This window comes from Callospermophilus lateralis, chromosome 8 (genome assembly GCF_048772815.1).
Source record: "Callospermophilus lateralis isolate mCalLat2 chromosome 8, mCalLat2.hap1, whole genome shotgun sequence".
Classification (NCBI taxonomy): domain Eukaryota; kingdom Metazoa; phylum Chordata; class Mammalia; order Rodentia; family Sciuridae; genus Callospermophilus; species Callospermophilus lateralis.
Window position 1 is genome coordinate 63,734,833 of NC_135312.1, and position 16,730 is coordinate 63,751,562.

General features: G+C 34.5%; 1 protein-coding gene across 17 annotated transcripts in view; it reads right to left on the reverse strand.

The window, feature by feature from the left end:
• Window positions 1-16,730, reverse strand: part of Sec31a (SEC31 homolog A, COPII component) — a 75,745-nt gene that overhangs the window by 11,783 nt on the left and 47,232 nt on the right. For 9 of the 17 annotated variants that reach the window (XM_076863903.1, XM_076863908.1, XM_076863902.1 and 6 more), the window contains 7 exons: window positions 15,972-16,098; window positions 14,763-14,908; window positions 12,705-12,878; window positions 9,628-9,801; window positions 7,291-7,383; window positions 6,277-6,400; window positions 4,487-4,828 (listed from right to left, as the gene is read on the reverse strand). In XM_076863903.1, coding sequence (XP_076720018.1) covers window positions 4,487-4,828; window positions 6,277-6,400; window positions 7,291-7,383; window positions 9,628-9,801; window positions 12,705-12,878; window positions 14,763-14,908; window positions 15,972-16,098 — 1,180 coding nt within the window. The remainder of the gene's footprint in view (window positions 1-4,486; window positions 4,829-6,276; window positions 6,401-7,290; window positions 7,384-9,627; window positions 9,802-12,704; window positions 12,879-14,762; window positions 14,909-15,971; window positions 16,099-16,730) is intronic. The other 8 variants (XM_076863914.1, XM_076863911.1, XM_076863913.1 and 5 more) reach the window with 5 other exon arrangements.

Below are 16,730 nucleotides of genomic sequence, written 5' to 3' on the forward strand. Positions count from 1 at the left end.
AAAGGTATTCTGTTTATCTACAACTAAAAAAATTTTTTAAATAAAAATTTAAAATAATACAGTTTTGCCAGGCACAGTGGTGCATGCTTGTAATCTCAGTGGCTCAGGAGGTTGAGGTGGGAGGATCACAAGTTCAAAGCCAGTCTCAACATAAACAACTCAGTGAGACCCTGTCTCTAAATAAAATACAAAATAGAGCTGGGGTTGTGGCTTAGTGAGTTCAATCTCTGGTCTCCCAACCCCCAAAAATATGAATATAGTTTTGTCCTAGCTATAATTCTAACTCCTTTCAACTTTTCACTTTTATGACTTTAAACAGATTATTTAAACATGACTTTACAAACACAATTTAGCTGACATCTACTTTACAAAAGTACCCTTTAATAGTGAGAGTAGGTAAAACAAGCTTCATGAAGCACATGACTTGAAGACATACCAAGTGAAATAAGTCAGAAAATGTCAAATGTTGCACAATTCCACTTATGTCAAGTACCTAGAACAGTGAAATACATAGAGACAGAAAGCACAAGAGCACCTATTGGAGGCTGGTAAGAATGGGAAGTTATTGCAGATAAAACAGGTACTCATTATCAGTTTACCAAATGAATGTTTTGCTTACTACAGAATTTGTTTCTCTAAGCCCTGGGCACATAACGTTATGGTTCATTAAGAGAAGGCTTGAAAATCTGTACATCTATCATGCATTATCTATAAGGAATTATCCATTAGCCAACAAGAATTTCTAAATCCTGGAGAAAAATCATATCCTAGACATTAGACCAATACAAAATTTTCAGTCACAATTATTTATATAACCTAAGCAAAATGTTTAGGAAATCCAAAAAGCTAGAATTGATTATTAAAATATAGGAGACTGTTAACATGCAAGAGTAACAAAGCAGCTAGGCATACATGCTTAAAAATGCTGGTTTGTTTGGCTTTTTCTTCCCATTAGTCACTGTTTCTCAGCCAGGTTATAACACTGTTATTCTGTATATAATTAAGGATTAATCTCATGCTGAATGCACTTCAGCTTAAGGAAAAAAAAAATATACTCAGGTACACATTTGGTTTTGATTATAAAGTAACAAATGCTCAGAACTGTATTGCTAGATGATTTTTGTAATTTCAACCCCCAAATTTTGATATCACTAGAATAACTGGTATAGAAGTATGAACACAGGCTTTGAAACTGAAAGACCCAGGTTTGTATCTCAACTTGAGAGACTGTCACTATAACAATCCTGAGAACATTATATAACTCTTAAAACTGGTTCCTCGTTTGCATTAAAAAACAAAAACAAAAGCCAACAAAAACCATTCCTATTTGTCAGGGTCGTAAGAATGAAAAAAACAACAACAAAAACCATTCCTATTTGTCAGGGTCGTAAGAATGAAATAATAAAATATATAGCAAGTGCTAGATTATGTCCATAGTTGGCTCAATAAATGTTCATACCCTTCCTTATTTCCTTGTACTACTCTTCCCGCCCCCCTGTCCCCCCGTACTGGGGATTGAACCCTTGGGTACTTAATCACTGTGCCAAATCCCCAGCCTTTGTTTTATATTTAATTTAGACACAGGGCCTTGTTGAGTTGCTGAGGCTAGCTTTGAAATCTTGATTCTTCTGCCTCAGCCTCCTGAGCTGCTAGGTTTAAGGTGTATGCCACTACACTTTGCACACTGCACCACTTTTTAAGTTGAGGATTTACATGAATCCATACTACTTCTTTTACTCAATAACTCTGATCATTAACCCATTATTCAAAATGGACACTGTCTTCACTCATTCAGGTTTAAAAAGATATTCTTGGAACTCTACAATGAACTGGCACCCCTCTCGAAAATATCAAACTATTGAAGTGTCTGTAATGTATTAATGAAATTTCGTGTAGTAATGGACAATGCACATACATTAGTCCTCCCTCATTAACATTTTTATTTCCTGTGGTTTCAGTTACCCATGGTCAATCTTGGCCTAGAAATATTATATGGAACATTAGTAATTCATAAATAATTGTGAAATAAATAATGCAAAAGTTTTGAATTGTGTCTCATTCTGAGTAGTCCGAAAATTTTGTGCTGAACTGCTTTGTCTGGCCCCATACAACCAGAGATGTGAATCATCCCTTTGTCTAGGGTATCCTTACTGTATATGTGACTGCCAATTAATCATTCAATAGCCCTCCTGGTTATGAGATCAATTGTCATGGTGTTGCAGCACAAAAGTAGCAATGCTGGCAATTTTATTAGTTTATTGTTATTGTTGTTCTATTTTATTATTAGTTACATTTTTGTGTGTGGTACTGGGTATTTTATTATTAGTTACATTTTTGTGGTATTTTATTATTAGTTACATTTTTGTGTGTGGTACTGGGGATCAAACCCAGGGGCACTCTACCACTAAGCTATATCCCCAGCCAATTTTATAATTTTGACGAAGGGTCTCACTAAGATGCCCAGGTTGGCCTTGAACTTGAAATCCTCCTGCCTTTATCTCCTGAGTTGCTGGTATTACAGGCATGTGCCACTGTGTCTAGAGTTTTAAAATTTTTTCATTTTAAGACAAGGTCTCAATAAGTTGCTGAGGCTAGCCTTCATTTGTGATTCCTCTGCTTTGGCTTCCCAAGCTGCTGGGATCACAGGCATATGCCATCATGTCCAACTTATTAGTTACTCTCTGTTAATTTCTCATTGTGCCTAACTTATAAAAGTTTTATCAGGGTATGTACATGAAAAAAAGAATACATATGGGGTTGATACTATGGGTACTTTCAAATATCCACGGGGGATCTTAGAATGTATTCTCTACAGCTAAGGGGAGAGGACAACTATAGTATACCGTGTGTATGATTTTTTTTATTCTCTGGATTTTATTATTACATGTCAGAGAAGGGGCAAGGAGATGTGTATAACTGGGATCAATTATCCCTAAGACTTAAAAAGTAATAATATTTTAAAAATACTTTATATTCAATTTTTAAGTCATATTATTAGAAAAAGATATTTCTACAATAGATTCTATTTTCTGATAAATAAATTAATTATAAATTAAAACCACTGCTTAGCATATACGATGAGAAAAACATATGCGGAACTCCCCCAGGAGAGTTTCAAGTATTAGAGTAAAGCAGGTCTTACTGTTCAAAACTATCAGTTATAATTTAAAAGGAAAACTACTTTCAAATAATCACACCTAACTTTAAAAAGTTCTTAGTACTTGGCAGTCATTGTCCCTAAATGCTTTGACTGTATTAAAGCATTCAATCCTTGTAATAAGCATATGAGTGGGTACCATTATCAATCTTTGAGAAAACTGAGGCTTGAAGAAGGTAAATAAACAACTCACAATCACAAAACTAGAACGATCATAAAACTAGAACATAGTAAAGCTGGGAACTGGGATACAAACCTAGGCAATCAAATTCCAAGGCCTGATTTCTTAATCACTATGTAAGTGGTTCTAAATCCTATTTGATTAATTGGTTTCTTTCTTTATACAACACATACTGGAGGCCCCTTTTACTATCCTTAAGTGAAAAGCACATAACATAAACTAACCATAAAAAATTAACATACTCTAAGTATAATACAAGTGAATGATAAGAAGAATTTATAAAATGTGTACTTCACTGCTAAACAATGATAGGTAAGCAAGATGATGAATAAATCAATTAGCTTGATTTACTCATTTCCACATTGCATATATGCATCAGAATATCACACTGTACCCCACAAATATATACAATTATGACTTGTAAATCAAAAATACTATTAATAAAAATATATAGTTTGCTAAAAAAATTATAAAGTTATGATCTTAATTAGAAATGTTCAGCTAAAATAATACTAGTAGACAAAAAAATATGTCTACAAATTTCCAAAATGCCTGAAGAGGGCAGTATTTCCCTAATGGAGAACCACTATCCTACTGTATGATAACTAAACTGTCTTGTAGGATCTCCTTGTCAAGAGTTGTATTCTCTTACTTTTTTTCTTGGTCAAGGATACTGAGATTACTCTGCAACCCCACAAATAAACATTATTATAAAATTTGTACAAACTCATTAAGACCATATATTAATTCCTTTCCATTAATAAATTTAAGGTGCAAATAATTTTTAAAATTGAAAACTTTTCAGAAAGAACAGAGATCACCCTTTATTCAAGTAAAGAATTTAGTGTTAACTAAATCTGATTTCAACTATAACTTATCTTTCCAATTAATTCCTTACCACCTAACTTAAGTTCAATGGCAGATTATACACTCTTACTCTTTTGGAGCTCTAAAACTTTCCTCAATTGATAACTGAAGTTCATTATGGGAGAATCAGTTTTAGAATTTTTAGAAATCATTTTAGAATTTGTTATAAAAACTCAAGACTTCATATTACCCAGTTTACAAACAGAAATAATAGCCCCTCCATCCACCCATCTGTTTATAAAAACATCAGGGAGCCAAACCAAAGCCCTTTAAGCGCAGACCTGTTCTTTGGGACGCAGGCAGCTCACTGGCAGCAGGCAGTGTACCTGTTGTTCCAGGAGGCAGTGCATAAGCTGAAGATGATGGTGGAGCTCCTGGTCCGCCATGCTGGAAGGATGCTCCAGAGGAAGGGGGAGGAGGAAAAGAAGCAGCAGGGCTGGAGGTAGGTGAAGAGGCCTGGTGCTGTGGTGTGTATAGCTGAGACTGCCCAGAATAGGAAGAAGCAGAAGATATGTAAGGGGTGTTAGGGTAAGCGTTTGAAGCAGGAGGAGCAACAGGCTGCTGAGGTCGATAAATTGCTGAACCCCCTGTTCCGAAGGAATACTGCTGGGCTGGTTGATAAACTATACCAGGGAGAAGAAATAGAAATTTTAATTAGTTACAAATTTATTCAGATAGCAACAGAAAACCAAAAATTGTCATTCTATGGAAATGATTTTAATCATTACTATAAATTAAAACCCAAAATTAACACGAATGTGTTGGGGTGTAACTTGGTGGTACAGTGCTTGCCTAGTATATATGAAGCCCTGGGTTCTATCTCCAGCACAGTAAAAAAAAACCCCAAACAACAACAAAAACAACTCGTTCTTTCTGAGGCTCAGATGCCCGAAATATGCTCAAAATCATTAGCTCCAGTATTTGAAAACTGCCACACCCAGATTGCTATTGATTATGAAAATCTTTGAACCGAAGAGCTAGAAGACCTTTTTCTAATTTCACTTTCTGTGAGAAGATTGCAGTTATACCCACTAACCACCAGATGGAACTATGCAAGATGTACTCAACCCAAGTGAGTATCAGCATTTTGGTGGTCCTTTAAGACCTCCCTGGTTTTATCCCTGACCCAGATTAGGGGGACAGACTAGGGGGATTTTAACACCATCACATTCTAGGTAACCAGGGGTACTTTTGAACCTCTATAGAGTGAATCTTGAAGTACTGTGAAGACAGCACTTCTATACTGAGTACACGAGTGAAAGGTTTTATCAAACTTGTATTCATAAGAACAACTACTTTAGCACTGAACACACTCATTAGAATTAGTTCTTACTCTTTTCTATTAAAAAAAAAAAACATGCCAATAGTAGATACATATCATTATACATTTGTCAAAGCCCATGGAAGGTACAAAATCAAGAGTTCACACTAATGTAAACTACATAATTTGGGGTGATAACAAGGCACTGATGTAGGTTAACTGATTTGCAATAAATAATCTCCTGTGGTGGGAAATGTAGATAATAGAGAGATTATCTACATTTATTTAGATTATCGTGGGCACAACGTACTCTCTGCTTAATTTTGCTGTAAACCTAAAACTACTTAAAAATACAAAGTCTATAACACTAAATGAATACAATGGAAAAAAACAACAAATGTCCCTTGAAGTCAATCTTCCAAAATGGTTTGTGTCATCATTCCTGAAGGAAAAGAATATGTCCCAAGTTGTTTCTAAAATTCTATTTCTTTATACCAAAATCATGAGACACTTGACTCCCTTTAACAGGTCTTAATAATAGCTTCAGAACAGGAGGCAACTGTTCCAAAAGAGTAATACCAGAAGTTCTTCTATAATAATAGAAGCATGCTGATTCAGGATGCTCTTAGGAAACCATGTTTCTCTAGAACCCCTCTTCTAGACAGGAGTTCCTATTCAGGACTCCTATCAGAACGGTTCTTACTTTATTTGTCAAAATTGACTTGGCCTTGGCTTTAGTGCTTCAGAGTAAATAGTTACTACATGAAATAAGACATGTTGCTATCAAGACTTCAGGGTCACATTACTTACGCTGTGGCTGTGGATAAGGTGGTACCTGGGTATGCATATGACCTGGAGATGTAGGAAGCTGAGTAGCAGCATTTGGATTAATATTTTCATGCATTACAAAACCTGGGGGTGGAGGATTTTCTCCCTACAAAATGAAAAAATGGTAAAAAGGAGGATTACATTTCAGACAAAGAACCTTAACAGATGGCTTTATAATCCCTGAAATGGGATTCCATATTTATTTAGAAAACTATGGGCTGGGGATGTGGCTCAAGCGGTGGCGCGCTCGCCTGGCATGCGTGCGGCCCGGGTTCGATCCTCAGCACCACATACAGACAGAGATGTTGTGTCCGCCGATAACTAAAAAATAAATATTAAAATTCTCTCTCTCCCCCTCTCTCTTTTAAAAAAAAAAAAAAGAAAAAGAAAACTATCCCCAACAACTTTATTGTGTAAGAAGCATTGCATTTTGCACATACTATCTACAGGATACCATATTTTCTAAGCGATGTATTCTGAATGATTTAAAGATCAGACGATCCAAAATAATTGTAATGAATGACAAAAGATGCTAACAGCCTCATACAATAGTGTCAATAAATTGATGGTAAGTCACCAGGATTTTCCATCTCTACAAATTTCCATCCATTACTCCACACTCAGCAAATATAAATATAAATACTATAATTAGCTTTCTTCAGTTTCTGCAATGCTAAAAAAAATAAAATAAAATAAAAAGAAGAAGAAGAAGAAAGAAAAAAAGAAGTCTTTGGTAAAAATCAGATTTAAATCACTGTTAGAACCTTTGCTGATATTTTTTTTTAGCTCAGGTCAATTCAGAACTGCAAAAGTAGAGGTAGGATAAGGACATAAATTGCCTTAAATATTGTCTCTTGCATCCTAAAAGCAATAAAATGGAATAAATAGGATGCAGAATAAGGGTGGGGTAAATTGAGGAAGTTGGGTAGAAGATATAAAACCACATATATTTAGGTGAGCAGAGTCCTGCTCAAAGAGGAATAATGAAGGATATACCTGTGTGTCAGAGGGAGAGGCTGCAGGTGGATGGCTGGGAAGGGCAGTAGGAGTTTTGTTACTCCAGGTAGTAACAGTAGGGGCAATTCTAACCTGAATTGAACAAAGAAATACCAATCACAGAAAATAAAAAATGAAAACATTAAAAGAAGAAGGTAAGAAAACTCAAAAGGTATTAATAGCTAGATGCAAAGCAAAAAGTAAGAGCAGCAAGGGAACATATATTAGGCAACTACTTTCAATTTAGCTGGGATTCCAAAAGAAAAATAATCACAACAAAACTGGGAGGGAGAGGCACGAAAAAAATCAATATGAAAACTAAATCAAAACACAGAAACAATGCCATTCAAGCATCAAGAATAAGTAGGGAAAGTGAGGTCCTATAAGTAGGGTAAGAAAGACATTCTAAAAAATGAGTAAAATAGTGATTTTTGAAGCATTAATAGTACCCATGCTACTAATAATCTGTAAACATACTGTTTATAAGCTCCTTTTTTAATTTTTATTTCAGCAGAGCCACAAAATTCACCTTAGTCCCATGCAAGGCTTAAAAACCACACAATCATTAAGAATATTAAAGCTAAATATTATAGATCACCCAGAATAATTCCCACCCTTTACCATTAAGAACCCAAGGCCCAGAGCTGTGAAGGGGCTTGTCAAGATCCATACAACTCACTGGTCATGAAGCTTGGACCAATTCCAGGTCTCCCAAGTCCCAGGATAGTGTTTTCTATACCATATCATATTGTTTACTCTGAACTCTAGTGATTTTCCATTATTTTTCAAGTCATTAAAATCCTTCTTGTCATGTAAATCTTTAGTGAAACTCCAATATACACATAAAAATAAATGCAATTGAACTTGTGCTGGTTGAAGTGGGAGTGAAACTCCTACTAACCTAGCCTCCCTTTTAACCTTTACCTGCCTATAAACTTGTTTTAAAATTATAAGCCACTGTCTTCATTCATTCAGCATATATAAGCTTCAATCCTGAAAACCACTGCTTGACTTATGGTACAATTTATTTTTATGTTCTTAAAATATAAGATGGGTAAATCAAAGTGTAACAAAAATCCTCCAATGTTTTTACCTTTTCCCAGAAAGACAGATGAACCCAAAGACATAAAGAGTAAACATTCTCTCTTCCCAATGTAGAGCTTACTTACCTTACTTCAGTAACCTGAGAGACAGTCTAGCCTAAATACAGAGTGCTTGAAAGTTGTAATCCAAACTTGGCCATTAAGCAGCCACACAATGTTAAGAAATTAAAACTCTCATGTCTTAAAACTCTGGTGGTTGCTTGACAACCTGGCCTCTCAGTTTTTCTAGCCATCATCTGATCTGCCCCACTTATGTCACAGACTTTCTAATACAATCTCCACAAGGATAGGGATTTTGTGTAAATTGTTCACCAGGATACTTCCAATTACTAGAACAATGTTAGGTACTCACAGTAGGTCTTGATAAACAAAATGAATTAAAAAATAGAGTGTTCTTGGCAGTTAATAGTTATATACAAATGTAATCTGTCCTGATTAAATAACAAAAGTTTTCTATGATTTTATATTAAACTTTGGGATAAAATATAAAAAGGTCCTGTCAATCCTATCACCAATTTGCTCTATTAGGCAGGGTATTTTTGCTATCAATCAAGAGTAATTGATACTTAAGGACATGAAGGCTATCTGTTGGTATGGAAATATATAATTTTTTACACGAAATAGTAAAAGACAATACAGCCATATTTTAAATATCAGTTATTTAAATAAAAACAAAAATTATTAATCCTTTCTATGTGACCTCCAACTTCATAAACCTTCAGTAAATTCACTATTCTCTATTGTTCAAGTTGTCCAAAAGAAAAGAGTTCATATTCTGGATATTAGCTATTATATGGATAGAGAAAATAAAGTAAACCTATGCTATTAATGGAGAAAGAATGCTTAAAAAGGCTACTTTCTAAAAATAGTTTATAAAATTAAATCACTATTAGAATTAATTCTGCTACTTAAAGCTTGTTAGATGAATCAAATAGAAGTTTCAAGAACAGAGAGAGGTACATGTGTAGGGAAAGCCTAACTCAGAGAGAAACAACAAATTTCCCTAGAGAGCTTAAACCTAATTTGTATCTAAATTATAATCTGTTTGAATAGATTAAAAGGATTTTCAAATGCAGATCAGAAATACCACTTTCAAGAATCTAGAAAGTATAACTGTTAACACAATGTTATCTACTTTAACCACATGAGAAGATCTTTTAACCAACAATCTGAAACTATCAATTTGAATTGAAATGCATAAATGTTCCCATTTCATCTGGACTACATTACTCACATGGGGATAATATTGTTGAGTTTGAACTCTTTGCATCTGTGGGTGGCCAGCAATTGGTCCAGGCCTGCCCTTAGATAGCTGCTGCCTCTCATAAGGAATTTTAGGTGATTCCTGTCCTGGTATAGGCTCTCCTTGTGCTCTACAAAGTCTGTCTCGAAGCTGCACAATGTTTGGCTATAAAAAGCAATGAATGGAAGAAAACAAAACAAAGTTCAGTTAACTTTATGATAGCGTGCTGATTTTCTTAAAGCAATCTAATCATTCAAGAGATTCACTTTTTGTTCACATGCCGTGAATCCTACAACAGACCCTGACACTTGAGGACTCAACTCATGTTTCTAATATGACTGGCACTAAACATCCATGACATATAGTACAACTTGTAATTTAACTGAGAGAAGAAACCTACTGGCCCAGCAAAAGAAGATATTTTTGAAATATACTAAAATTATAAGACATCAGGGCTGGGTTGTGGCTCAGCTGGTAGAGTGCTTATCTAGCACTCGTGAGGCGCTGGGTTTGATCCTCAGCACCACATAAAAATAAATAAATAAATAGATAAATAAAGGTATTGTGTCTAACTACAATTAAAAAATAAATATTTAAAAAAACTGTAAGACATCAAATTTAGATCTGTAGCTTGTATAGATCTACAATTATACAAATTTACAAGTTACCCATTATATATACAGTTAACATATATATTAACCATATATATGTTCCAGGTGTTAAAAAAAGCAATATGCTAAAATATTCCACAAATATTTTTAATATCTTTTTTTAGAAATAATATTATCCCCTCCTCCCATGTACATATTACTTCTCAGAAACATGAAGATATTATCCATGTCCTCATCAATTACAGTATATAGAAAATAAACAACTCATATCCTGTGAATAATATATTCTCTATCTTTTTAAAACAATAGACTTTTTTTTTTTAATGTTAGTTCAAGAATAGTTTCAAGTTTTACTTTTTGGATCAAATCAATATAGTCTTTGTTTACAGGTAACTCCCTTGCCCCAACCCCTAAAAAAAAATTTCTGTATCCTAAGTGATAAACTCTTCTTGTACATTCAGCAAACTTTATATTGGAAAAGAAAAAGAATAATTGAGATAGGTATTTACTCTCGTAAACAGTAATAAATCTAGCTGAGCTTCTACACCTTGCTTTGCGATGATTTTTGCATAAAATAAATCACCTTTTATCAAGTTACAATGGCAATTTCTTGAAATGTAGATATGAAAGCAATACATTTCTAAAAAATATATATAATCCTATAAATTTGTAAAAGGTTTAAAGTGGCCATTTACTTTCAAGATATTATCAGGCATGGTGGTGCAAACCTGTAATCCCACTAACTTTGGAGGTTTGAGGCCTGCTTGGGAGACTTAATGAGACCCTGTTTCAAATAAAAAAATAAAAAAAGGGCTGGAAATGTAGTGGCAGAGTATCCTTATGTTCAATGGTAGAATTATATACTACAATGATAACACAAAGTATTGACATGTTCTTCAGAAAATGCAGGGTCTGTTGATATTTAAGAGGAAGTAACATCAATATTATGCCCATTTGCTTAAAGAATATCCTTTAAAGTCCAAAGAAAAGATTAAGAATAATGTATCAGACATGCATGTGATTATAAATCGTACTAAAAATAAAACATTTACTCTTAAGACCAGAGGATCTAATGGTCTCAGATTAAGTTGATCTTAAAATAAAGGGTCTTTTATTTCAACCTAACAATGAGCCCTTACTAAATAAGAGTTTTATAAACTATTGTGGAAAAATCACCATATATTTCTGTTCTAACTAATATTCCTATTAACAATTTAGAAGGATATGAGCTGAATCCTACAGTTAAGTATATCTAAAACCAACTACTTAGTCATACCCACACAGTTACAGAGTGTACGTGTATTTTTACTTAATAAAGCTTATTGATAATTCCCTAGAACAGATAAAATACTAAAAACAAATGACAACAAACAAACAAACAAAGAAAACCTCCATACATGCTTCAGAACTGTGTAAGCATGACTATCTAGTTGGTAAAGCACTTGTATGCTGACATGGGCTTGATCCCCAGTATAGCAAAAAAAAAAAAAAAAACAAAAGACAAAATAAAATTATAAACAGTACAGATGCAATAAAATGTCTGCAAGGCTCCAAATCAAGCTCCATCAGACATAAAATATAAATATCCTACTTATGGACAAGTTTCCTCAAGCCCTACCATTCATGATCTGGATTAAACTTTCCCTTTCTGGTATTCCCATAGCATCACTACCTCTATCACAGTATTTTTACTTTTGGAATCACATTTACTATTTTAAAGCCTTCAAGAACTTGGCAATCTGTTCATTAGTCTATACCCAGTCACTTGTTGAATTAAAACAAATATTAAAAAGTCTGAGTTTCTCTGTATATCAAATAAGGACAATAAACTAGAAGTAATAGAGTCTACCCTACCTCGAATACTTAAAAAATATTCTTGCCCATAAACAGTATCAAATTAAAACAAAATGCACAATGAATTTCATCACTAATATTTGGGGTGACACATATATGGGAATTTAAAATTTTTAACAATCTCATTTGTCTGAATTAACATTTATAGCTTTTCAACATAAAAGATTCCTACAAAGAATCTTTTTTTTTCTTTTAGTTATACGTGTACACTATACCTTTATTTTAATTATTTATATGTAGTGCTGAGGATCGAACCCTCACACATATTAGGCAAGCGCTCTATCGCTGAGCCACAACTCCAGCCCCCTACAAAGAATGTTATATGAAGAATTAGCTTTAGAAACGACAAGTTGGTCTTTTCCTCATTGAGTCCTAAAGTACTACAAATAGAAAGGGATCTATCATACCTCAAAACATTCTCTGACACAGCATGGATACATCTAAAATGATCCTTGAAGAATATCAATAGCATTTACCTATAGTTAGGTGATAGTAATTCAAATTCTCCATAACATTCACCTACATTTAATACCAAGTGCTATCTACTGGACTCTACTCATTTATACATTAAAAGAAGGAAGATAAGTTGTTAATCCTAATTACCTGGTTGGTGTTGTCAGGAAGAAAAGCCAAGGCTGCGGCAATACTGCCCTGGGCTGCCAACAAATTGGCATACTGACTCATCTTTTCAGCCAAGAGAACTCCTACAGTATTAGTGTCCATGGCTTGTGTGAGTTGCACAGCTTTCCGCAGGATGACAACTTTCTCAATTAGATCCTAAGTGAGAAAAGGAAGGGAGTGTGAGAGATACCAAGACCATGCATATGAGAGGAAGCAGGAAACAACAGTTACTGATTTCCAAAACTTCCTGAAAGTACAGCACCTATTCATATCCTTGTTTAAATATATGAAATAACTGCTGACCACTATGTAGGTAATTAAAATAGAAGTAAGGAGAAAGAAGGTCTCTTTTTACTTATGAACAGGGTATAGGTCACCACCTTCTCCCAAACATCCTTAAGCTGCCAGATACTTGTAATCTAAAAACAAATGCACAAATTAAAAAACAGGCAGATGTTCAAAGTTCCTAGCATGCAAAAGAGGAACTGTGAGTGAAAACATCTTACCATCTATCCTCTAAAACTAATACTACTATGAAATGACCCATAGACAAGGGCACATGACCTCCAAAGGGACTTGGTATATGCTATCGTTTGGAGCCTGATTTGGAGCCTTGCAGACATTTTATTGTGTCTGTACTGTTTATAATTTTATTTTGTCTTTTGTTTTTTTTGGTTTCTTTTGCTGTACTGGGAATCAAGCCCAAGTTATCATACATATTAAGCAAGTGCTTTATCAACTAGATAGTCATGCCCACATAGTTCTAGAACATACAAGTCCATGTATTGAAGGCTTGGTCCCCAGGGTGGTGCTATTGAGAGGTTGTGGAACCTTTAAGAGGGAGGTCCGCAGGTCATTGGGGCATGCCCTTGAAGGGGACTGTGAAAAGGGACTTTGTTTTGCTTCCTGGCTCATGCTGTAAGTGATCTGCTCTGCCATGCATTCCTGGAGGATATGCTACTCTTGCCAGAGGCCCAAAGCCATTGATTAACCAATTTTGGACCAAAACCTCCAGAACCATGAGTCAAAACAGTTTCTCTCTACTATCCCATATATTTCATTATAGTAATGCAAAGTTGACTAAAATACTATTGTGACTCAAGGTCCTCAAGTTGCTTTTCAATACCAATTCTTTCTGCAAGCGTAAGCCAAACTCCAGGTAGAATGCATAAGAATGTCCTACCCACTTGCCCTTTACAAGTACACAAGCTAAAAAAGTATATAACAGGGCTTTTCTCTAAGAAGTACTTGGAAAATCTTGGTGTCCTAATTGATTTTTTGTTTCAAAAGAATGATCTTTAAAGCAACAATTCTACTGATAAAAATCTCTTTCCAGAGAGGAAAAGAAGTATTACACTAAAATATAGTGAGACTCTGCTCGTTAAATTCTTTGGGGGGAAAAAAATATATATATATATTTACACAGTACCTGAGAACAGTCACCAATTTTTACTTCCTCTCTTGCCTGGTACTGGTGCTACAGGGAATTCCATTTACCTGTTACTTTCATTTTCCCTTAACTATGAAGATTTTCGATTGGTATTGAGGATGTCTCCTATTCCTTAGCCCATTACTTAATCCTTGCTTCATTTCTTGCCCAAGGCAAAGGGTGTCAATAAAGGCAAAAGAATCGTGAGGAAAACGAGGGAACCCTATGGCTATTTTCAGTGTTCCTGTCACCTGCTTCCCCCAATAAACTGCCAAATCATAACCTTGATTTTATAAGCAGCTGCAACCCCATTTTACTATACTATTATCTCAAACTTTGCTTCTTCAAAGATTGCATATAATTATCCAGTAAAAATTTTCTAGGGACTGTAGTTGTGGCTCAGTGGTAGAGCACTTGCCTACCATGTGTGAGGCACTGGGTTCAATCCTCAGCACCACATAAAAATAAAGATTAAAAAAAAAGAAAAGAAAAAAACTTCCAGAAGGTAAATAAGTAGGGTGAACAAAAGGACTTCTAGAATATAACTTGCTCATAAGTAAGATGAAAGAAAACATCAAGAAGTAAGCACCTTTTTGTTCAAAAATACTAACCTGAAGGGACAATGGGTTGCTACCATCTTGAGCTTTAGTCCAACATGCAACTAGTTTCTCTACATTCCCTGCACAAATGTAGCACAAACATGCCTGAGTCTGCAGGAGGCTATCTCCTTCACTTTCAAGCCTGGCTCCCAAAAGATCTATAAATCAAAAGGAAAACATCATAAGATTATACCCAAGACAATACTTTCAGAGATTTAGATTTCACAACCAATAAGCAACAGGGAGAAATAAACACTCTAAATACTCAGTAAATATTTATCTGCTAAATGAATGGAAGTGTATCACAAATTATATATAATAATCAATTTCGTAAGACTCTATCTAGTTGTAGAACTTACTTCCATCAATTATGTTAGAAAAAAATAACATGGAAACAAATACATGAACACAAAACTATTAGTGGTGCATTTAGAATAGTCTTATCAATGGTAGCTAGGTCTGCTATAAATTATTTGTGAAAATACAGTTAGTATCTTACAATTTTCTTTTTTTTTTTTAATTTTTTGTTTGCTTGTTTTAGGTGGACACAATATCTTTATTTTACATTTATGTGGTGCTGAAGATCGAACCCAGTGCCTCGTGCATGCTAGGCGAGCACTCTACCACTGAGCCACAACCCCAGCCCCCAGTATCTTACAATTTTCATATTCACAAAAGCAAAAGATATTTCAAGATAGCAAACTGTTGTTTACTCATGTGAACAGTCTTAAGCTTCTTTTCTTGCAAATAATATTTATTCCTTACCCCACCAATTTAGTCATGCTATATATGACAATTTTTACTGAAATATAATAATTCCCTTTTTACTTTTCATTTTGAGACAGGGTTTCATTAAGTTGTCCTGTCTGGCCTCCAATTTGAAATCATCCTGCCTCAGCCTCCTGAGTAGCTGGGATGACAAACATGTGCCACTGCACCTATATTGATTAATTTTTATCATAGCTAACATTTATTAAGTGAGAGTTGCTTTTGTGTAAATTGAGATTAGAAAATAAATTTTCCTATAATTATAGCTAGTAAGTAGGAAGCAAGTTTCCAATTCTGGTCTGAAATCAGACTTACTTAATAGTATTTTTAAAAACAATGGAAGAATGTAATTCTTAATAAAATTTGTCATTAATTTCATTATAATAATTTTAATTACAATAAAATTACCATGTCATATATGTAATATAGTAAAATGTAACGTTTACTTCTTACCACACAGGGCTGAAAATTCATCTGGTTTAGCATAAGTCAATACTGCAGCTAAAGCCTCTCTCCAATTTTTAAGATCACAGGATTGAACAATCTCTTTCCAGTTCTTCATCACCACTGCAGTGATGAGCTTGGGCAAGAAAAATAAAGGTAAAATTGAAAGTGTTTAGTATATTAGTGAAAATAATATACTGGATAAGCAATCATCTTTCAAAACAACAACTTCATGTCAAATTAAGCAGCAGCAAAGAGAAGTATATTCTGGAACCAAAGGACATAACAAACAATATTATTTTCCTTAAAACAAGAAAATCACCAACAAACAGTTTACAAAGCAATGAGAGGAAAACATTTAACAGGAAGATGTGACCTGGTCTAATATAGATTTTTGAGAGATAATTAGAAAGACAAACAGGAAATAGCTTCATCAAGAAGGGGAAAGTTCCATGTATATATAAAATGTCAAAATATACTCTACCGCGGGGCACGGTAGCACAAACCTATAATTCTAGTGTCTCGGAGGCTGAGGCAGGAAGACCACAAGTTCAAAGCCAGCCTCAACAAAAAAACAAGGTACTAAGTAATTCAGTGAGACCCCCGTCTCTAAATAAAATACAAAATAGGGCTGGGGATGTGATTCAGTGGTCAAGTGCCTGTGAGTTCAATCCCCGATACCCCTCAAAAAAAACACAAAAAAACAAAACAAAAAAACAACTCTACTGTCATGTATACCTAAAAAGGAAAAAGCATTCTAGGTGAAAG